Raw genomic sequence first — 23,603 nt, 5'->3', positions numbered from 1 at the left:
TGACTCGCATACATTATTTATACTGTGTGTCTTAATGGGAAACATTTCATTGCTGTATGTACCAAACCTTTCCACGTCTTCTCATCTCTTCTTAAGAATAAGAACATTTCTGATTGCTTTTAATTATTATATCAGAGTATTTCCACTATTACTGACAGCTTTACAAATGTCATCAAATAATTAAGGCAGGACTGATTTCATAAAATATGCACCATTTACAAGTACCTAGTCATCCAGGCTTCTTTTGGAGTCACCAAGACACTTCTCAAGAAGTAAAATGACTCAGGTATTTCAAGGAGATACATTGCAGCTCTCACTTCACATACAGGACCTCTGGATCAGAAGAAGGATTACTCTCAAACAAATTTTATAGCCTGAAAAGGCAATGTGGTTGATAGTTGAAGAGAAAGCAATGTGGTGTGAAATCCAAACTGGCATTAGCTCACATTAGAACTGCACAAACTCATCCTGTACCCGACACAATGAGCTCTGAACACTGGCACACGCGAGAACACACGGCTGTCACAGCAGCTGCGAGCTGGCACCAACAGCCCATGACATCCTCAGCAGTATCACACATCAGGGATCGAATACTTCGGCTGCCCACAGCAGCTCTCAGGAGCACAGGTGCAAAGGCTTAAGGAGACAGAAAAGCCAAAAAGAAGGATCAACAGTTTCAGTTTCATTCCTGTTGCAACTGTAGCTCTCCGTAACTAAGGGTAAAGTTTTTGAATCTGGGAAGCTTAAATTTTTGTTGTGAGCAATATCCAGAGCAAAGAAGGTATCCGTGCAATTCCTGTTTAACCCTTCCCTCTGCAGGAAGATATAATTTATGGATATGAAGGGATACAAGCACAAAGAAAGATTCTGGCTAGGAGAAAGCTAAAGATCCTTGAGGTGCATCGTGGAGAAGAAAAAGTTCTTACAGAAACTGACTTGAATTCACAGAATTGAAAAGGAAACAGAATGATCACAAGAACATTGCTGAATATTTAGACTGATTACTAAAAGAGCTTCTGCTATTCTTCCATACAGCTTTCAGTCTTCCAAGTCAGGTGCCAAACCAACATCTGCCATGCTCTGGAAAGAAAGTCACCTGCTGATATTAAAAGGGCAAAGAATTCAGAAGCTGCCTGGGAGAAGCACATAGATGGTGAGATGTGATCAGATATTTAAGGAAGCAATTTGTATAGTGAACATGTTATTAAAGTAATTGGTAAAGTTTGTTCGAGGAAGGAATTATCTCAACAGGGTATGAGGATAATCTTGAGCACTCTGTCATCTTCCTGAGGACATGCAAGCAGATACCACTCAGGTCTGCTTCCTGCTACTAACACAGGTGCTACTGAAGCAATACTGGTAACTCCTGCTTCCCTACCAAGAACCACTCCAGTGGGAAGTATTTCAAGGATCTCTCCTGTGACAAACACCCTCTGAGAATTACAAAGAATAGACACATCATAACCAAGAACTCTTTATAAAATTTATGACAAATCTTGGCCAAGTCCTAGACATAGCAAGAGGCAAAAGGAGTGGGAAGTAATAATTTACAGCTCAGTACTTGCTTCCAAAAGACTGGCAGCAATTTGCTGACAATTTGCTAATTCAGTGCAAAATCTGCTACAAATCAAAGACAGGCACAGCTAGCTAGCAGGAAAAAAGAGAGAGTGAAAAGAATTCAAATCCAAAAGCCACTTCAAAAGTTAAATAAAGTCAAAATGTATCTCTCTGTACGCATCTACAAGCTTTACCTAAGCGGTTTCATGATCTACACGACTGGCTCTGCTCTTCTGTAAAAATGATGGAAAATCTGCTCGCTATTAGGGTACAAAACATGCCAACTTCCTTACAAATTTTTCAAGCAACAAACAGAGGTTTTCAGCTGCCTCAGTGGCAGTGTTCAAGTGTCCATCTGTTCTCATACAGTGTTTCTTACTAATCCATCATTAATTCCTGTAACTCTGACCAGGGTAAGGCAAATGGTTCTAAATAACCTTTTCCGACCGTTTCAAACACATCCTGCTCTCTCTGCATCTCCCACCACCAGCGTTCCCACCCCATTACAGAGCAAACATACATCAGAGTTTTAAGATTTGGACACATGCAACCTGTAACCTTCATTTCACATCAAAAATCCAGCTACTAGCTCTGTCCAAAATGCATTGTATCTACTGCTTAACCTTTAAGTAAGGAGACCACAGCAATTACTTGCCCCTGAGAACAGGAGTGGCAATTTTGCAACTGAATCTTAAGACCAGAAGAATCAGTGCAAAGTTTAAATCCTAACAAACTGAATGGGAGCTTCTAAACCTAGAGGACTCCATAACACACAGCATAAAGTTCACACACATTAAACCCTGAGCCACCTATTTTCAGCCCAAACTGACTTCTAGCCTAAAACACAGCATCTGATGCTTAAGCTTTCTTTATATAACCCTTGCTACAATTTCTGTCTGCCTTTAATTATTTAGCTGGTAACTCTTCTCAGCAAAAAAAATTACCCACGTGTAAATATTAAATGACATAATTGCGAAAGCACCTTACTTCTTTTGCTGACTCAAAGTAACTGTTTACAGCCTCTTAAATAGATCAGGCTGTCCAGATGCTAAAATCTCCATAACAGAGAACATAACAAAGGAATATATGAACAGGTGTCTCTACTCAGAAAAAGAGGACATATTTCTGGCTGGAACAACAGTCAAACCCTCCCTGTTAAAGACATAACTACGAGGTGTGTAACCTCTATTTCACCATTATCTAATTTTTATGAAGTGCATGACTCAAGGCTGTACCTGACCGCCAGCTACTACCTCTGCCTGTTCCCTACCTGCCCTGCCAACAGGCATAGGGACACGGTGAACAAGAGCCTCGCAAACCTGTACAAAACATCTCTCAGTCAGGTTTAGCCTTTCTCGGCCCTCACCTGACCAGGTCTCCATGAAGCTGCAAAAAGAGGTTTTTCCTCCCTTCTCTGTCACAGATCTCCGAGGCTTGGGTGTCCACTGTACAGAGGACCAGGCGCAAGTCCGAGGGAGCCGCAGCTGCTGAGTCTCCTCCATAAACATACACGCAGCCTCGTCCGACGTCCCCTTTCAGCCAGGTCCTCTCACGGGAACCAACCCGACTCCTGCTCTGGCAGCTCCTGCTCCCGGTGCGCTTCGCGTTCCTCTGCAAGGCAGCCCAGAGCCGAGCGTCAGCACCGCCCGCGGCCGCGCTCCGGCCCGGCCAGCACCGGCCCGCTCCGCCCAGGCAGCGGCCACTGCCATGGGAAAGACCGAGATCGCAGCGGGCAGGTGTCCCGCAGCCGACTCCCCTCCACCCCACCGAGTCGCCCGGAGCGGCGAAGGCCTCGGTCCCCTCCTCACCTTCAGCACCCGGATGCCGCCGCGGGATCCGGCCCGGCATCCCCGTGGGGCGCCCGGCGCCGCCGCCTCATCCTCCTCGGGCTCCTGCGCCTCCCTGGGCCCCAGCCCGGCAGCCAGCCCCGCACCCGGCCCGGCCTCCCCCATGGCCGGCCGGACCCACAGCCGGGCCTCCGCGGCACCGCCCCGGAAGCGCACGGGTCGTCCGGCCCAGGCCCCGCCCCGGGCGGCGGCTCCGACGGGAGCTGCGGGACGCGCCAGAGCCGCTCCGGCCCGGGCGCCCCGAGCTCCGTGCCTGCCACCAGCGAGGGGTGCCGAGTGCGAGCCGCTCGCCAGCCGGGCGGGGAAGAGGCCAAGCTCACGGGAACGCTGCAAACGCACCTGTCACCGCTCGCCCTTCACAGACCTCCAGGACCTGTCACCGTCAGCGCCCCGCAGCTGGAGGGACGCTGCTCAACAGCCCAGCATCACCATACTCCTGCTGCCCTGCACGTCCATCACGAAAGCTCTGCCAGTCTTAACTAGTGGCTGCTACTAATAATGTCAATAACTACTAGTGACATCATAATCTACAACTGACATCATCATGACAGTTTGCAAGAATTTGAGTATGTTTTAGGGCAGCCGCTGTTTCTGCCTCAACAGGATCAAGAACATTAAAAAAAAAGCATCCACCTTCCCCACAGTGAAATTACACATTTGAAAATACATGAAAGGTCATCTAGTGAAATGTGACTGTGACTAGAAAACACAAAACAGGCGTGGGGACAGAGCTATGGTGACAATCCTTGTCCAAGAGTCACATGGAGTATGAAAGGGGTCTTTTAACAGGCTCCCAGAGCAGGCTCCAAACACATTTCTTCTGTTCAGATCCCACCACACCTTTCTAGCATCTGGACAAGCATTGCTGCTCGTAACTAGCATACTCTCTCTCAGGCTGGTATTCCACAGGACCTGCTCAAGTGTTTTGCAACTGTCCACCCATCTTGATCTCCAAAATTTACAGGAAAGTTTTTTCAAAACATGGCCTTACTATTTTGTGTCATCTGATGTTGCCATGGCCAAACATTAAGAATCAAAACACGCTATCCCACTGTATTGGTAGAAAGTAACAAGGCAATTTTTAAATCATTGAATATTGACTCATTTTATTAGTCACTTCATAATTTGTTTCAACCAAAAGACAATACACACAGCAGAAGTCTAATGCATCCCATGTAAATGTTTACATCTGTTAAGCTCCTCACTCACCTATGACTCAGCATTTACCTACATTTTTCACATGTCAAAAATAGGTCTCCAGATTTTCAAGTGCCAACAGGTGCCCTGCCTCGAATGGCATACTTTTCACTTTAAATTTGCTGGGTTTGTATTTTAGTAGTTTTTTGTTTGCCTTTTTTTTCTCTATACTGTCAAAGAGGTGGGGTGGGGCTCTGTGTAAAATTTAAATTACAACATCATGAAAGAAAAAGGAATATACAGGAGTAGAGTGAAAGTTAAAAGGGAAGCAGTCCAGCAGCTCCTTCCCTCACAGCCTCCAAGTAGAAAATGAACACATAAAAGTGCACCAGCGTCACTGCTGCTGTGGCTCACAGCTAGTACCAGCCTTAGGCAAGGCACTGGTACTTTCCCAGCTGCTTCAGTATCTTCTGAGTTATAGATCCAAGGTACTGTAAAGACAGTCCCCTCACTGCTATTGCTTCAATAAGTTGTTCAAGGCCATATTTTGTGCCACCAAGACCTGGACAAAGTCCACTTTTAGGACCTTTCCATGTCTCCTCCCCCTTCAGGCCCATTATGGCCACTATTGTTTCTGTCATTTTTTGACTGAAAATACATTCACTTGGAAAAACAGACAGCCAGTGTCTCCCAGTTCCAAAGCCTCCCATGCAGATACTAGTAAGATTAGCCATGAAGTCCATATCTTGCTGCCTTTATATCCCCCTTACACTGAAGCAAGGAAAACGTTGACCAGGCCTGTAAATTGTTGCATTCAACCGGTGGGAAGAGGACTCAGCGTGTGCTCGGAGTGCCTCAGACGTGCGAGTACTCTCCAGAGGAAAAACACAGCAGCAGCACAGAGCTCGGAATGCACATGGGGTCAAGGAGCAAGCAGCATTATCTATTCCAGATGGGGGAAGGTGTGAAGCCTGGCCTTCCTTCTTGTGCAATGTCAGCATCCATCCCTTAGCGAGGAGGGGAGAGCTCCAAGGACAAATGGAATGTTTGGCTGCTACAAAGGAGTACTTCATAGCCAAGGGATGGCTTCCTGCAAAGCGTATTTTGGGTACACGTATCGCCTCCTCCAGCTTGACTCAAATACAGGACGAAATGCCCATTTCCCCACAGACACAGTGCAAGGGTGGCTGAAGGAGCCAAGAACACAGAAAGAATTCACCCCACAAGCTTACCAGAGACGGACAGCTGCTCTAGGGGACAGAAAACAAGCATGACAAGAGGGACAACATACACTGTTCCCAACTCTGCTGCAACAAACTGGCCAGGTGAGAGACCATATTCTTCTTCCTTCCCATCTAATTTCCTGTCCCAGTGCTCTTTCCCAGCAAAACCAAAGGGAGAGCGAGGCATGCTGGCTTTCAGTACGAGTGATCATGTACAACTCTGTGAAGAGAATGGTAGAGCTTATGAGGAGTTCAGGAACCAAGGCAAAGACTTCCCGTTAGCTTTTTATCTGGGACGCTCTCAGAGCTCACTGGAGTATCGATGTAACGTGCTCAGTCTTCAACAGCGAGTTTGAGCTGGTGGGGCAATGAACAACAACATAGGCAGTGAAAACGATTAAGCTAAATGCTCAGCACCAGATACAGACCCTGATTCAGCCATTTCCTGCAAAACTGCCTGTTTCATGATGCTTCCAGCTAAGCACAGGATAGATCTCTCCACTGATAGCCAAGGCATGACCCTACCACAACCCAAAGTTCACTTTAAGGAAATCATACATTGTTCTTCTAGATTTTATGGCCCTACTGATGCCAGTTCCAGGAAAAAAAAAAAGCTCTTTGCTAATCCAAAGGCCCAAACCAGTTCAATCAGTAAGGTAGCAAAAATACCCTTCAAGAGAAGATAAATTTACTCCACTACACATGGACCAGCACTTAAATTAGTGTCAGTCCTACATTATATTGCTTAATGCAGTCAAGACCAGACCAGACCGAACAACCCTCAGTGGCCTCCTGCTCCCAATTCAAGGGCAGAACAGGTCTTCAGTTTTCCCTAAGTATACTGAAGATCACTCTTGCAACATTTTTGGCAAGTTCTGGAGCCCAGTGTCAGCACTCCTGTGGACACAAGAAACTATGTCTACGCTTGTGCTCAGAGCACTCAATGATTTGGAAAGCCCTAGAACAGAACTGAAGCAGAAGTGCCCAACCTTCAGCTTACCAGCACACTCAAAAATGAAGACCTACGATATATCCTAAAGAGCACTGAACATCTGGAGTTTATCACACTGTGCTTTTGTCTGTCTTACAAATCACCTCTTAGAGACTGCCCAGAACTGCACCACCTCCCGGGAGTTCCTGCAGGGACATCCCTGAATACAGCCTTCTGTGAGCTCAGAGGGCAACCAGACCTTGCATCTTTGGATCCAAATACTCAAACAACTGGCTTCCGTTCAAAACACAGTTTAGTTACTTTCAGTCTGAATGTGAACTGGCACATTAATTCTGAAAGGGGAGCAAGGATCAACTAAGTAAAAAAATGGGAAAAGATCTCTTTAAACTGCATGGTCTTTATTTCAGTGCCAATATTACAGATACAACACAAATATCCCAGTCAGAAGTAACTCAAGTGGAACCCAGGGAGTCTACAACAGGCTCTGGAAATAAAATTGGGGAGAAGTTCTGGAATAACCAGGAAGAGCAACTTTGCAGCATAGTCTCTGATGAGTCTCCCAGCAGGAGCAAAGCCCTTGCCCAAAAACTGATCTACAAAATTGAATGTGTCTTTTCTACCCATAAACCACAACTGACAGGTTCAAAGACTTTGAAACTGTATGTGGTAGAAAACCAGCTGCTCCTTTTATCTCTATGTCTCTCATAACTCACTTCACTTTCTGGGGAAGCTACAGAAGACTCTGAATCTGCATGGCTGTGCCTACTGATGGAAGGAAAGAAAATTCAGGTGTAAGGGCTTCATTTTCAAGTACAGCACCGAAGCAATTTTACCAACTCTTACCAGCACCTCTTCTGCACTGTTCCAGGTTTGCAGATGAACTCCAAAGGCCTCACTTGCTCTTGGTATGCAGCACATAACTAAGAAGTGTGTGTATACAATAATGCACTGAGTAGGTCATAAGAAGCCTCCAGCCCCTTAAGACCTAGGGGATACAAGAAGAAAGACTAAGGGCAGCCTGGCATTCCCCAAGACCCCATCTGAGTCCCAGATGAAAATGCCTGAAGGAATCCAGCTAGAAATGAATGACAGCACGCCTTACCCACCCCAGGGAAAAAAAAGACAGCAGAAAGAAGGAGCAACTGCTCACTTGCTGCAGAGAGAAGAAAGTTTCCCTGCTAGAAATTCCAGACTTCTCTTCCAACCAGACTGTGTTTCTTTTTGAGGGGGAAGGAGGGTGGGGAAGGGGAGAAGGGAATGTTGCTTCTGGCTGTGAATGCATGTGTGAGGGAGTGCACAGTAGCCTCCACAAGCCACCAGCCTCATCAGCAGAGGAGAGGAGATTAATCTTAACAGATATGCTTCAAAGTCAGCAATCACTTCAGGAAAATTCCTCCTCATCAGCATGTCTCTTTTGTTCCCCATGCCCATGGTGCAGTTTGGGGGATTGCCAAGGATCACAACCTTCTTCCCAGAGTTCTTTTGATTGAGTGGGATGAGAATAAGAATGGTGCCAGAGCCTCATTGCCAAGACTGAGGGGGGAAGTTGTTGACTTCTGCTAGATCCTGCATTGCTGAGCCCTTGTGATTATATGTCAACTTGATCCGCATACGTAGTTGTTGCTACAAGAGAAAAGGGGGAAACAAACAAACACAAAACAAATTCAGGTCTTCATTAAAGGTCAGAGACTTCCCACCTCATCCAATTCCCCTCCCCCACCCCAGGAATACTCAAAACAGACTCCTCCTGAACGCAAGAGCTTGCTGGGAGTATGTGCAGGGTGAGCTATGACACTGCAGATAAATGCTTCATCTGGTGAGACATTAATTGGTCACTGTAGTTCTCAGATCAGGTACAAGCTCTTAGAAAAGTTACAGCACAGCTTCTACCCATGTTTGTGTCTGCACTGGCCCTGCTCTTGCAAGCACCGAAGTCCTTAAATACAAAATTAACCACCTTCAAATTCCAGTTAACAACAGAAGAAAGCAGGTGGCAGATCTGTACTCTGCTGCACTGCACTTGGGCCTGCCGGGAGAGATGGGCCGTCCATTCAACGCAGCAGTCTGGCAGCTTCAAGTACTGCACAGCTCAGCAGCACTGTGAAGGAAATAGCCTACGAAAGACTGGAAACAGACTCTCCAAGAACATTCCCTTCTGCTCTAACTAAATGATGTAATAGCTCAGAGATCACTTTACACTATCATTTGGCTGTCACCCAGATACTAGGTGGCCCTTAAAAACAGCTAGAATACAGCACGCTCCAGTCAGGTTCCCTATTCCCTCTCAAAAAAAATCCAAAAATAAAAAGCCAAAAGTTGACCATTTCTGTCTCTTTTCTCCATACCTACAGGCAAATACACAAAAGGGATAGCAGAGGGGAAAAAAGGAAGACCATGACTGCTTCAATGAGGCTTAGGATAAAGAAGTTATGCTGTATGACTAATAGATCAACATCATCAGTGTCACTTTTGGGTTTATTTGTAATTTTGGAAAACTAGCCATTAGTTTCAATAAAGCATGACGGCTTTATTTTGCACCTCTGTACTCTGAAGTGTTCCTAGGAGTTGTGGCATTCCTACAAGAAAGCATGCCACTACCCTAGGTGTGCTTCACCTTGCAGGTCCCATTCTGGGACATTACAGGAAAACACCTAAACCCTCCAAAGTTCAGAAAGTAACTTTCAAGGTGATCTTTGAAAGGTGCTCTACAGCATCACAGAGAAACTGGTATCAGATGTATAGAAGGCACAGAATAATTAGCCTTGTGGCTTAATATAGGCAGAACCCAGCAGAGTACATGGAAATAGAGGGAGATGCACGGAAACCACAAAAACTATGCACTAGAAGACTGACATTCAGTGAAACTTGGGCTGAAATTTGTGATTTTTTTTTTTTCTCACTTGCACATCAATCTAGCAGAAACACTTTATGTCTAGAACAGTACATCAGTTTTAACCTCTGAAAAGCTTCAGATGTTTTAAATTCCGAGAGTCATTTAGGATCTTACGGCTGTTTCAAAGGAAAAAGTATGATCTCAATTTTATTTTTCTTTCTGATGCCATCAGAGCACTTGCAAACCCTCTTAAGGAGGAAATGTGGGCCACATCCCTCCCTCCCCTCAAGTCTGTTGTGTCCCAGTCTTGAAGACTGTCTCTGAAGGCTGTAAAACAAATGGAATTACAATTACATCACTCCTAAAGATTCTTTCCATCAACTATTTAAAACTACACTCATCACATTAAAAACAAATGAGAGCACTTAACAGACAATTTTAAGAATATGGATCAAGCTGCTTTTTTGTGTAAAAAGACTTCAATAACACCACCACAGACAGCAAGAACAACTGCTGAATATCTTTATGTGTCGAGATGCTTGCCTTCCAAACATCACTTTTACAACCCATAGAAACACCTTGTTTATGTTCCTCTGGCCATTTGAAAACTTATACACTGCAATGCAAGGCATGAATGACTTCAAGATAGCAAAGCTATTAAACTGCTTTAGCAGTATAACCAAAGAGAAGAGCAAACCTGTGTCCAGAACCTCCTGTGTTTTTCATAAATTTTTCCTAACTCTAAATGAAGTGACTGCCATGAAAAACATATCATTCACTACCATCACTCCCTACCTCTCATCAGAGATGCATCCCTGACTGGCATTAAATGAATGATTACAAGACAGTATCTTCAACAATTCTTCTTGGAATCACTCACCTTCTGTGGATTCAGGACTTTAATGACCTGTGTGATGGTCCCAGAATTAAATGCAGGGATGACACTGCTGCTGGGAGACAGAAGCTGCAGCTGGAATGTCTGAAAACAGGGCAAAACCAAAACAATTTGATGTGTAATCAAGTAAGAAGTGACTTGTTTGCACTGAAAGAAAGCAAGGAAAATTAAAAGTTCGGTTTCTGGTCCTGAATAATCAGTTCTTGAATTCCCCATCTTGCTGCTCCTTAAGAACAACACACTCACTTGTCCACCTGCTTTCTCTGCAAGTAGGATGCGGGTAAAACAAATAATAGGAGGTGAGGGCTTACTGCAGTGTATCAAGATCAGCAGCAATACTTGCTTCCATGTGTTGCACTCAGAGGAACAGTCAGCACACCTCTAACTTCAGGAGGACTGTCTTTCCCTGACTGCTTCCTATGGTAGGTGTAAAACCTACTTGAATCCAAGTTAGAGGAATAATAGTTCCTAGAAGTGAATGTACTGTTCCAAATTTGGAGAGCATTCCAGTAACATGCTGCTTCAATAGTCTGCTCTGCTATAAACTCGGCAATATCCGTCACTCGCATTTCGTGCTGCAGCTGAGTGCAAGGGGAAACAATTCACTTCCTTAAATGAGGAATGCCATTAATCACAATATTGTGACTCATTTTAATTTTTATAAGCAACTAATAGCTCCAAAAGATTTTTTTCTTTCATGTATTCATAGCTCTAAAAAACACAGTATATTTCTTAGAAATTAAGAATAAAGGGTATGATTAGTGTCTCCAAAATACTGATTTTGACCCAAATGTTTTTTTTTTTTCCCTCAGGTTTAGCCATTTTTCTAGAAAGTGGTGACTTCAAAACACAATTTTGTCCAATTTGATTGGAATCTGTGTTCTACTGCATTTACAACATGTACTTTCAGACTGGAAAGAGATGACCTAACTGTGCACTAAGAGAAACCTGGAATAGTTCTCAGCCTTGTTTACCTTGCAAGTTTCCATCTACATGAAAGAACCAATTAGCAAGCATTTGCAACTGGCCCTTGAACTTCTCACTGTAGCTGCCCTAAGTGGCTCTACCTTTGGTACTGCAGCTTGGAAAACAAAATCTGTCATCTCCAGCTCTGTGCTGTTGGAGGCCTGTATCGTGATTACAGTGACACTAGGGTTGGTGTTCGACCTCTCAAAGGTGAAGTCAATCTTCAGCCCATTTTTGTTGTATGCAGTAATGGAGGGGATTCCTGTAGGAAACAAAAAAGCAGATGACCTACAGAATCTGGAGATCATTCTCAACATCATAGTATGCACTTACTTTACCCCAGACTCTTCTGAAAATCAAACACACCCCCATGCGCTGAAGTATCTATGGCACACTTTCAAACTGCCTCCCTTTTATTTTTTTTTTTCCTACTATTCCTTATTTCCTCTTCTAGTTAGGTTTTGGGGCACTTCAGGCAAAGGATTTTCAATGTCCCTAACCTGCAGCAATATCATTGAAGAGAGGCTGAGTTGTAAGTCCATCAAGCAGGAACGGAGGCTGCGCTATCTGCGGTGCAGGGGCAGATACTGGAGAACCTACAAGAAATGTTGAAGGATTAATACTTTGCTGTCAGGAAATGAAGACTAATTACTCCTTTACCAAAGAATGAATGCTGCATTTTGTATTTCTTTACATGAAGCTCTATAAATCACCAGTGTTGTTATCCTCCCCTTCTTTGCTTTCAAGAACTAGCAAGTATTCAAATGGAATTAATTCCTCACATCCCATAGTCCTCTCTGGAAAGGCTCACAGCACTACCAGACTCAGGTGTGAAAATGCTCAAGTCTCACCAGCTAATCATGCAGAATCAACCTGTGACTTCGTTCCCTGACTCCCACCTGTATGCTAATATGGATCTTGGTAACAGTAAATGTAAAAACTAGGACCTAAAAGACAATGAAGAAGCAGCCCACCCTCATCCCATCCCAGGGATGAGAATGTAGACTTCTAAGAAATGCAGCCTGCTCACCTGTTAGGTTGAGGTCTCCCAGGAGGTCAAGCAGCTCCCCACCAGCAGTGGCTGGCTTGCTTGTAGGTGCAGTGGGAATTACAGGTGTTATATCACTTCCCCCCAACAAGTCCAATAAATCATTTGCCTAATGAGAGAGTGGATGTAATACTTACATATATTCAACATTCTGCTACTTTTCTTTGCAAATGCAGTGTGCTCTATTTGTTCTCAAACTAAAGACCACCAGAGCTGATGGCCAGTTAGAGGGGTTCTTAGTTTCATTGTGATCCCATGCCCCACAAAAAATCTAGTTTCCATGCTTGAGGGACTGAAGAGATAGGGAAGGACTGGGTTCACGCACACTAAGTTTGAGGAATCACAAAATATTCTGAGTTGGAAGGTACCCACAAGAATCATTGAGTCCAACTCTAAAGTGAATGGCCCATAAGGGGATCAAACACACAACCTTGGCATTATTAGCACCACAACCAACTGGTACAACTCCACCCTGCTCCTCAGCCTACAATGACCTGTCCCACACACCTGTTCTGGACATTAGAGCCATCAGAGCAGAGCAATGATACAATCATCACCAGTCAGAAACAGCTAAGAAGCAGAGAGGGCGAGGGAGATGGTCTCAGCTTGCCGCTGGCACAGGCTGGAACATGGTCTGACAGGCAGTGGAAATTTATCCTGGGTCAGTTTCTGTTACCTGGTTAGCAGGCTGCAATCCAGAGGGTGGAGGTTTGGTTTCCAGTACTGCTGTCTCTGTCTCTCCATTGGTCTGTACAATCTCAGCAGGGCCATTTGTGGTGACTTTCTCCATTACTGGCATTCTCTCAAGCAGCGCTGGCCTGAAAGAAGCTGACATAGTTACACTGTGCCATCTTCCTGCATCCCAATCTAAATACTTAGACATTCAAGAGCTGATATATATGGAAGAACCTGCCTTTTCACTTGAGCTCCAACACAGGGGAACTGCAAGACTGCATGACAGTTGGAGGTGGTCAGAAGCAATCCTTGGCATTCTGTGCCAGTGCAAATACACTAGTTGACAGCTAAAAGACAAACAAGCCCTCCTGTCTCCTGCTTCCCCCCAGCACTTGACAAGCTCAGGCTCAAAGCAGAACAAATGCTTTGGCAGAGACAATCTCTGATCACAGAACAGTAACACAGGATGCATTAAGTCCTTAAAACACTTGCTAACCCTGTAGAAGGGGAGGGATTCTAGGTCCTCTGTAACCTTAACAAAAATCACCAAAGTTCTCCCAACACATTGTCATCCACAGGAGATCAGAGCAGACAATGATCCTTTTCAAACACCAAATCTCTATCAGCACTTACCTCATGTGATCATATTTCTTGAAAAGTGCATTATATTCCACAGCTCTCTGTTGTAGCTCCACATCAATGCTGCTTCCGTAGATGGAAACGACCTTCTTAATTCGACTATTGGGGGGAAGGGAAAACAAACACACCATGGAATTAGCAGCAATAAGCAAGAGATTAGCATGTGTCATCCTGAAGATGCTAGTGAGTTTCTGTTCAACAGGAGTCCACATAACTCACGTAAAACAGCAGTAACCATGTAACATCCATATATGAACTGTCCCTTCACAAAAGCATCAGCAGGTGATTCATACACCACCTTAGGATATACCATAAAAAAGCTCAACTACACACACTGAGAAGTGTCCAACAGGAAACAAGGCTATTTTTCTCTCCATCATCCAAAAAAGGAATGAGAAAGAACAGTCCACTGAAATAAAGGAGTTTTCAAGAAACAGCAACATGGATCAAGTCCCCACACAGCAGAGGGCATCCCTAGAGAAAACAGTACCCACAGCTGACATCTTCCATCCTGTGAGCAAAGGAGGACTGTAAAAGCCAACAAGTAACATGATGACTCTTGCAAATCACAGAAGGAGAACATGTTCAAGGAATACTCCTACTGAAGACAACTGACATCAGTGTATTTGCAACAAAGCCCTATGCAGTGTACCACCAAAGGGAACTCACTTGACAGTGCAGCTGAACCTTGTGGAAAGCTTCATGATGGCAGTGAGAGCATAGCCTCGTGTCACAGATGCAGACATATTAGATATCAGGACGCTTTCTAAAATATCAAGAACTTCATCCTCTGTTACCTGAAAAGGTACAGTGAGGTTAGGCTAAGACAGAGAGGAGCTTACAGCAAGCCTTCCAGCCCATACTGTAAAAACCTGTCTCTTGCTTAATGGCCATGTCACACTCTTCTGCAACTCTGAGCCTGTAACATTATGTTCAGAGTGTAAGAGACATGCATCCAGGTGGAGATCTTATGGTATGAGTTTTAAAATACAGTTCCTGTTTCAGACATTGAAGAGCAGGTTTATCACTGAAATACACTAAGACCCTAGCAGATTTCTTCCAAATCAGTTGGCTCTGAAACCAACCAGACACTATTCTGCCAAGTTGTAGCAACACTCCACACATCCAGTATTTACACAGTCCATGCCTGCAGCGGGGAAAGGAGATTCCTGTCCAGGGTCCATTACCATCATGGACATCGGCGTTAGGGAACTGCTGAAAGCACTCCCTTCACCTAGCAAGCATCAAGTGGGTCCAGCCTCAGACAGGTGTCCAGTTGCAGTTCACTCCCAAGGTATACCTGTATTGGTTCCTCCTCTTCACACTGACCGGACACCAGAAGATCTCCATACTCTCCTATGCACCAGGAGGCAACTTGTACCAGTGGTTGCTGTTGGAAGAAAAACCAGAGAAGGCTAAGAGATAAATGGCTGGCTGCATGATAAATTAAACCATCCACATTTCCAGGAGCAAGCTTAGCCTTCCAAAGCAGAAGAAAGAGGAATATCTGATTCGATCAAGAATTCTGTAAGAGAATTGGAGAAACTAAAAAGAACATGAACTTATAGAAGACATGCCTGCTCAGCAGCCTCTCCCTTGGAGCCAGACAATGTGATGTTGGCTTTCCCTGAGATGCTAAGTAAACGTGCATAATTATTGCAGTACAACAAAGAAATTGAAGTCAGCTGCATTTGGTTTTACCTGGGAATAATCTCCGAGGATGGCTTTGTAGAGTCTCTGCACAGTGTAGGCATGCATCTCCACACTATTAGTTATTAACTGGATCAGATTGGGAACAGCATCATCACGAACATAACTTCCTGCCTGCAAGAACAATTGTTAGGTTTTACTATGGACCTTCTTAAGTTACACTCAGCAGCTGTGATACCCTTCACAAAACCACCTGATGCATCTGGAAATAAAAAAATCAACCCTTTCATCCATGAGCACTTTGAGCTCACTTTGAGCACCCTCAGGGGGGCAGAAGTACAGGACAGCACATTTACCAACAAATGAAACTACACTCGGTGAAATCCACACTACAGATACCCTGAAACTGCAAGAGGATAGAGTGCAGAAATGAATACAACCTTATGAGTGGTTTATCTAGCAGACAAGAAAAGGCAATTACTTTACTGGAGAAAGTAATCTGAGAGCAATTCTCACAGCCAACCTTCCAACAGAAATTAATCCTCACTTCAGACAAATCTACTCTCTGTTTCAAGGTGACAAAAGAGCATCCCAGCCAGACCAACTTTTTGCTGAACTTCTCAAATTTGAGAACTCATACTGATAAATCTCTTCCCACTCCCTTGCCTCACAGAACACACAGCCTACCCAAGTCACCAAGATCTCTTCTCTCATTGCCAAAGCACTGCTCCAGCTCCACCTCAGCTGTGATGTTTATAGATACATTCAAATAGATAAAGAGTAATAATTAAACCCAAAGAAGGTGAACTAGAAGGCTGTTGACACAGTTTCATTAACAAGTTTTGATAAACTCAACTTGGAGTAATTCCAAGAAAATCTTTCACCCCCTTTCTCTTTGCAAGTCACTTCAGGCTGTATTCACTCTCCTCTGAAAGGACTGCATATTGGAATCAGACAGCCCAAGAGCTGTCCTTAGAAGCTAGTGTGATTACTGCAGTAGAAACACTGCTACACACTGTTACTCTTGTGTGTTTGTGAAATAGTACAGCTCTTCTAAAAAAATCACTCAGTGATCCCAGGCAGCCAGTCAGAAATATGCAAACTCAGTAAATGTCACTATCATCTCCATGTATTTTAGCACTTGTTACCTGCCAGCCTTTAGAACCATCTCTAACTTGATGGTAACTTCCTCCAGAATTAAGAAAATTTTATGTAGTCACACACAAGAGAGGCAATTTCACTTACCGTTGTTAAGACTCTCATAATTGTGTCTATGTGCCAGCGCTTGGAAGGAGCATATCTGACAAAATTAAGAAAACAAGTTATTGCTCTAACTGCCAGCAGGAAACACATCTTCAACACCAGCAGGAAACCCAGCATCATCAGAACTCCCCCTTTCAGTTACTTCCTAGCCCACTGCTTCGTGAGGAGGGACATCAATACTGAGGGAGGGCTACAACTGACAAACCACACATAAATCAGCGAACGGAGAAGAAATGAATCAACACATTCTCTCTTGGGAACAAGCTGGGAGAGAAACAACACACAAGGTGCTCACAATCCCGAGGATGTACCAAAAATTATTAGCAAGTAAAACAATGCCATACTTTTCAGCTGCAAGAAATATTCCAGATGCACAGTCTGCCTTGAACTCCGGTTCACAAGAATCTAGGAAATACAGCAACTCCTTCATCATTCCACGGACATTGTTCCCATTAACAAGAGCGAAACTCAGTTCCATTGCACGCCTAGGGCAAGAGACAGAAAACCAATCAAGTAACTCCACCTAGTGAAGGAAGTAAAAACACCTGAAATCCAGCGACAAAAATGCAGTTAATTTTTAATTAAGTAGAGATCAATCCTGTGAGAACAGCCTTCCACATTTAATGTGTAGTATTTTTTTGTTCATAGGCAGACCAATATCCACTCTCCAAAAAATTAAGGGAGAGTGGGGCTATGGGGTGCTCTAGAAACATCAATCCATATGTTAAAGATAGCTTAAGGCTAGCAATATCTTTTAGCAGCCTGAGTCCAACAGGATTAAAGTCTGACTGTCCAAGTGTAATTGAATACTGGTCATTTCTGACACACAACTGTAACAATGAAAGCATGCCACAGTATATTTTCTCCACCTTCAGGGATCCAGAACAGACCTGTTTCCAGTTCCATATATTAGAGATTCAAACACAGTAGAGATTTAATATATTAACTGAGAAGCTTTACTGTATCCAGTTGGATAAACTGGATATAGTAAAGCTTCTTATAGAGTAGCATAAGATTTCTAGAACCCAAAGTTACCCTAGTATTGTTCATTCCTCCTCACCACAGACGTGCTGACACCACAACTAGTCAGAGTACTAGCTCCTTGCTATTCCTTTTTGTGCTCATTGAGAGCTCAGAGGCTACTCCCAGACCCTTCTACTTGAAGCTTCTGTAGTTGACTTTAGCACAGATCTCCCATTCTCCTGCTATTTTTTTGAAGACTACTAACTTGAGATGTGATTGATTTCTGCACAACTTTGCAACAGCTGTATTGAAATGCATTAAAACAGGCTCGCTAAATAACCCTGAGTGAATTTTAATATGGTATTGGGCATACACTGTTTCTTCTCAAGAATCTGAGAACATCTGGACAGCACTACTTCTCTACATTTTCCTAGTTATTATTGTAATAAGGATTTTTACAGAATGGTGAATTGTAAATGTGTTACTGGGCTTCTTACCCAGCAAGTAGCCAGGAACTGAAAAAATACAGAGACGTTCAGAATTAGGTTGGACATACCAAACTAAACTGTGACCTTTTAACATTTAAATCTGTGTTTAGCTGATGACCTACACCATTATTAGAATTGTTTCCATCCTTCCAACTAGTTCCCAACTCCCTTACACCTGTCCCTCCTGGGTTACAAGCTTTCCATGCTTATGTTTAAAATTTCAGTCACTTTATAGCAGATATATCAATACTGCAGCTGTGCAGGAATACAATGTTGTCTTCATACCAGGCATTTATCTCAGCGCATATTGCTTACCTTCAGTCATAATACATGCTTCATTTCTGTCACAAAGCTCTTAATCATGTAGTTTAATCAAATCAAGCAGAAAAAAAGACTTTAAATGGCAAAGCCATTCTGAATTACACTACATATATGAACACTACATATTACACTACAAATATGAACAGCACCAGTTACAAGATGATGAGCAGAGGCCATGCTTCAGATAACCAAAAGCAGATATCATGTCTTTCCCTCAAGTCCTTGAAGCTTGCTGCCTGGGGACTCTAACATACATCCAGTCAATATAATGCTTCAATGAAGACAGTGCATTGTCAGCAGCACGAGTGTCAGCATGGCAACATTGTGCTCTGCTGATGGATCACTCAAAGGCTTCATCCTCCAACAGCACTCAGACATGAAGCTCAGCTGTTTGTAGCATACCTGTGTTTTCCTAGCAGGCGCCAATAAAATGTTTTTGTTGCCTTCCACCCAAAATCTAGATAAGGCTCTGCTGTTCCACAACCAAGCCCCATGCTGCCTCTGACACCAAACAGCAATGGCAGCCTGACTTGCTCAGCATTTAAGATACAAATTTGTGGTTTGGGATAGATTGCAACTGTAAAAAGAGATTACATGATACCCAGTACATGCCCAGTACAAGAGATTACATGATACCCAGCAGTTAAAAGTAAGTTTCAGAAGCAAGACAAATCCGATTTCTTTCCTGTTTTACACATATTAGTCTGAGAAGAGCTGTTAAAAAAATCTACAGCTGATTTAAAGATGACTATCAGAAGGAGGATCTATAGTGTATCTAATCAGTTTGAGTAGATGGAAAAGAAGAGATTGAACAATTCTGAAGGTATATTCCCATGATGAGTGCTCAGTGGAATTCTGGCCCGTAGCAGAGAGATTCTATGAAATGCAACAGGAAAAATGCTGCTGTCCCCAACACTGCATGCTGTATACTGCACTGAGCCCAGACCTCTCTTTGCAACCCAGTTACAGAAAGAATAATGAGGAGGAGGACAGTTCTGAAACAAAGAACAAGGAATCAAGAGGCTGAAAGACTCAAGTTTAGAAGAGCAGCCTTCCACATATGCTGGGCAAAGTGAGACCAAATAGCTCAAGAATTTCCGTAAGTGACAGAAACAGGAAGGAGTTACTATTATGAGCAAAAGGAACATAACTGAAGTAATGAGAATAATCTGGAAGAAATGAAGCCAGAGTACAAGACAAAGTATTTCTTTGGTGAGAAGTAAGGTTGCAAGCTTTCCCAATGCCCAGAGAAGCAGCAACATGCCACTATTTAAATGACAAATGAACACCAAGAATGATAAAAGGATGTGGTTTGTACACAAATTGTTTGAGCAATCAAGTTAAGTCTGAATTCAACTACTCCATAATACCTCTAAGAATACATTATTTGGATGACTTAACACTGCTCCAAGACAACATGGCACTGCCAGTTCATCTGGGAAAGAAAATCAATGTGGAGCACATCTGAGTAGCTTTGATCATAATCATAGTGCACAGAAGCTTTCCATCTTGCTGAGAGCACACAAATCTCATCTCCACTGATTAATCTCCATTCTGGAAAAATTCAGGCAAACAGAATTTTTTTTTCCCCATGAAACGTAACAGGAGCTTTCCAAAGAAGGTGGAAGTACATCTTCATGATCTTGTTTGAATTATGGAACCATATTATACCTTCATAGTAGTCTCACTTACAGTTCCCCAGGATTATTGTCATTTTCCCATATGCTCCGCTTGCTTTTCACAGACTGTCAACCTCAAGAGCCTGTTTCACTGATAATCTGATTACCTTTTAATGGAGACATCCAGATCCTTCAGGCAGTCCACAATGGTGCTTCGGTGCCGCTGTACTGCATTATGGTCTGTCTGCACAGTTTTCAACAATGATGTCAAAGCTACATATCTGCAAACAGGATGTAAGGTCATCAGCAGCTGACAGCAGCCATTTAATTTCTACTCATAGACACTGTCCCCTTGCCCCAAACCTAGTCTTATCTCGCAACAGAATAGGATTCTCTTGCACTCGGTAATGAATGGAAATCCTGTAGGGGACTTCCTGACCTATCTTCACAGGTGAACTACCACACTAAATTGCAGCATGCCTCCAATTTATCAACTAAGAAGGGCAGGGCCACAGATAAGATTTGCATAGAGAAAAGAATGCACCAAGAAAAAAAGCAAGCTCAACAGCCACACTAACCCCAAGAGCAGTGATCCCAACATGGTCTCCTGGAAAGCTTTACTTCAGCGTCATCTTTGTGTAATTGCTTCTCGCACATTTTAAACTGGGTGTTGTCAAAACACACTTTGTACAACTTACCTAATATTTTTGTCGTTGTTTAATAAGAAACGGCCTAGGATGTTAATGGCTAAGACCTGCAGAAAGAGTTAGGGAAGATCAATGATCTAAAAGGGCTGCTGGTTATCTTCATCATTTCATGATGACTTCAAAGGCAACATGTCAAAACTAGCATTGCAGTTCTGAGCCAAAAAGAGTGCTAGAAGCTGCCTAAGCAGAGGAAATGCTAAGGGATGCATCATAGGGTCTCACTTGCACTCAGGACACGCACTCTACAAGAAATTTTTCCTTTTAATTTTTATTATTTTAAAAAACCCAAGCACCCTTTGTCTCCCAAAACAAGCACCCTTTCTGCAAAGGTTACAGACTTATCTAGAGTCAGACGCAGAGCTGTGTTACGGTGAAACAACCTTGCTTCATGTCCTCCACACAAATTACTCTAATACTATCCTAGGAAAAAAACAAAGGCCATAGCAAAGGCAACTTACTCTCAGGCCACTCTCAGATTTTATATCCATAATAGTCAGCACAGTTTCATAGAGAATGGCATTTCCCACATTTTTACTTGTTTCTGTATTAGTGGCAACCTGGAGAAAGGAAACAAAATAACTTCAATGCATTCAAAGCAGATACCCTTTGTGCTGCTCTGCAGAACAGGCAGCAAAAATAACCAACCCCTACAAAACAGCATCACACTCGTGAATATGCATCTCTTTCAACAAAATTTCACTCAGCATGGCAAGCAGCTGTATCCCCACTAGTGCTGCAGAACCTAAATTATTATGAAACTAAGAGAAAGTTTAAACCAATCATCAACCTTGCAGACCTTACCTGTGCAAGTATATCATTCATTGCTTCACTAGAATCATCATCATTTCTCCCTAAAATTCTTAGTAACCGCAGGATTCGTACCTATTTTATAAAACAAAGCAAAGAAAAGCTTGGATGGCAGTGTTTGACATGGGGTCGTAGAGGCAGAAAAGCAAAAGAAGCTGCTGATTTCCACTCTTAAGCAAAATGCTTATGCCAGGTAAGAACTTTATCAACAAGAACAGGTTTCTGCTGTGCTAATTTTCTTCCCACTAGCCAGAACTGTTGAGAGTCCCCTCTCTAATAGGCACAGCCTTCCAAAATCAATACTTGCTGCTTCTCTCTTTTGTCACATAACTTGATAAAGCACTACAACCGCTGGTTAAACTAAGGCAGGTGTCTTTCACTAGGGCAGATGAGCAGCATTTGCACAATCAGCTCAAAGGAAGACCAAAGAAGCCTTAAAATCAACACAGGTGTGGCAGTAACCACCTCATCACACCAAAGGCTCAAAATACAGTCCTAGAATTAAAGCTATCAGTCACTGTTTGCATCAGTTCTTACCTGCAAAAAGGGGTCACTGATCCCAGACACATCATGCTCTGGTGAATATCCAGACATGATAAGGTTCTTCAGAATACGAACTAATTGGGGAACAAGCTGTGAAGAAGAGAGTTGTCCTATTAGGGTACTATTGTTTCCCTGATCCCAGCTTTGAAGCACAGGTCCAAGAACAAATCTTGTATTTGAAAGAAAGTCAGTCTCTGGATTCTTCCACAAAGTTCAACCTGCACACCTAGAGCTGATGCTGTATGAATACTTACAGCTTGGCTAAGACACAACTAGAAACAGTTAAGCTGGGACCAGAGCACCCTATTGTGTCTGCAAAGTAATAAATCTACATTTGTGATATAGTGTAAGAAGAAAACCACCCTAGCTTCTCTGTCATCTCCTTTTGTCCCTACCTTTGCTCTTCAGGAACTACAAACTCCTCTGAAAACATGCATTTCATAAAACACACAAAATTAACCCTGAACTTCCTGTGTCTGCCTTAAAGAAGAAATGAATGGTGCTGCAACATCTTCCCTCCAGACATAGTAACAGACAAGTGAAGCATTCCTGGAATCCTTATTCATGTTTGCTTTGCCTTCCAACATGCATGAATTATCAGGACTGAGGACAGAACAAAGGGAAACATTACAGCCATGTGGATTGGTTGAGGGCCACCCCCCCCCCCCCATCTTCTGGAAAACAAATTACACCCATGAAGACTAACAGCACTGCAGCAGGACTGGGGAGCTCCTTGCAGCACAGAAAGCCTTTACAGCCTCTTACAGGCACTTAACTGTTTGTCCTGCTCCCTGCTCCTTTCTGGGAATCACCCAAAGTTGCCCCATGATTCAGACAAAACACAAAGTTCAGTTTGTGGTAAGAAGAAAGCCCAGGGCTACAACTTGCACAGGCACAAAAAAAAAAAAAAAAAAAATCTCTCAAGTATTCCTCAAATGAGGGAAGGCTTGAGGAAAGCAGGCTGATGTTCGCACCAGGCCACAAATGAGATTCAGGGCTGCCATGGACTAGAGGTTTAGTGACAAGACCAGCACACAAAGAGCATTAGACAAGTACAGATGATCTAAGCATGTGGCATCAATCACAACTGTGTCATTCAGAGGCACTGCTTCACAAGGGACAAACATCTATAGATTCAAGGCAAACATGCATCATCTAGAAAAATTAACTCTTACCTTTTCATTCTAACTCAGCAGGATTCCAAACAGACAAAAGGGACAAAACAGACGAAGCAAGCATTAGGGAAAGGTCCATGTTATACCAGTCACAGCAAAACAACTATAAGAAATAGCTAGAAAGAATGCCCCTAGTAACAAAATTTTGTGCACTCAGCTCCTCTCTTTTCCCACAATTATCACATTAACCAAACAATTAGTAGGTAGCAGGGATAGTACCTACAAAATGAACCTCATCTGACTTTTTTTCCCTGCATTGACATTTACAATCAAGGCAAGGGAAGATGCATGCCAA

The 23,603-nt window shown here is 43.3% G+C and overlaps 2 protein-coding genes and 1 non-coding gene across 7 annotated transcripts in view; all 3 read right to left on the bottom strand.

The window, feature by feature from the left end:
* PHLPP2 (PH domain and leucine rich repeat protein phosphatase 2) overlaps positions 1–3,545 on the bottom strand; it is a 31,929-nt gene extending 28,384 nt beyond the window's left edge. For 2 of the 3 annotated variants that reach the window (XM_059857642.1, XM_059857643.1), the window contains exons 1-3: positions 3,366–3,545; positions 2,924–3,168; positions 226–333 (exon numbers count right to left, since the gene is read on the bottom strand). In XM_059857642.1, coding sequence (XP_059713625.1) covers positions 226–333; positions 2,924–3,168; positions 3,366–3,509 — 497 coding nt within the window. In that variant the 5' untranslated portion in view covers positions 3,510–3,545. The remainder of the gene's footprint in view (positions 1–225; positions 334–2,923; positions 3,169–3,365) is intronic. The other variant, XM_059857645.1, reaches the window with a different exon arrangement.
* Positions 3,546–7,097: 3,552 nt separating this feature from the next.
* AP1G1 (adaptor related protein complex 1 subunit gamma 1) overlaps positions 7,098–23,603 on the bottom strand; it is a 35,305-nt gene continuing 18,799 nt past the window's right edge. For all 3 annotated transcript variants that reach the window (XM_059857627.1, XM_059857628.1, XM_059857630.1), the window contains exons 7-23: positions 22,128–22,223; positions 21,585–21,665; positions 21,242–21,340; positions 20,775–20,830; positions 20,244–20,357; positions 17,030–17,170; positions 16,668–16,722; positions 15,474–15,596; positions 15,073–15,162; positions 14,442–14,569; positions 13,767–13,871; positions 13,135–13,276; positions 12,441–12,567; positions 11,911–12,006; positions 11,512–11,672; positions 10,430–10,528; positions 7,098–8,339 (exon numbers count right to left, since the gene is read on the bottom strand). In XM_059857627.1, coding sequence (XP_059713610.1) covers positions 8,238–8,339; positions 10,430–10,528; positions 11,512–11,672; positions 11,911–12,006; positions 12,441–12,567; positions 13,135–13,276; positions 13,767–13,871; positions 14,442–14,569; positions 15,073–15,162; positions 15,474–15,596; positions 16,668–16,722; positions 17,030–17,170; positions 20,244–20,357; positions 20,775–20,830; positions 21,242–21,340; positions 21,585–21,665; positions 22,128–22,223 — 1,815 coding nt within the window. In that variant the 3' untranslated portion in view covers positions 7,098–8,237. The remainder of the gene's footprint in view (positions 8,340–10,429; positions 10,529–11,511; positions 11,673–11,910; positions 12,007–12,440; positions 12,568–13,134; positions 13,277–13,766; positions 13,872–14,441; positions 14,570–15,072; positions 15,163–15,473; positions 15,597–16,667; positions 16,723–17,029; positions 17,171–20,243; positions 20,358–20,774; positions 20,831–21,241; positions 21,341–21,584; positions 21,666–22,127; positions 22,224–23,603) is intronic.
* On the bottom strand, positions 18,742–18,828 carry LOC132333071 (small nucleolar RNA SNORD71). Its single transcript, XR_009488057.1, has one exon. It is a non-coding gene; the product is annotated as a small nucleolar RNA SNORD71 (small nucleolar RNA).

This window comes from Haemorhous mexicanus, chromosome 12 (genome assembly GCF_027477595.1).
Source record: "Haemorhous mexicanus isolate bHaeMex1 chromosome 12, bHaeMex1.pri, whole genome shotgun sequence".
NCBI lineage: Eukaryota > Metazoa > Chordata > Aves > Passeriformes > Fringillidae > Haemorhous > Haemorhous mexicanus.
This window is presented reverse-complemented; position numbering and strand designations above follow the sequence as displayed.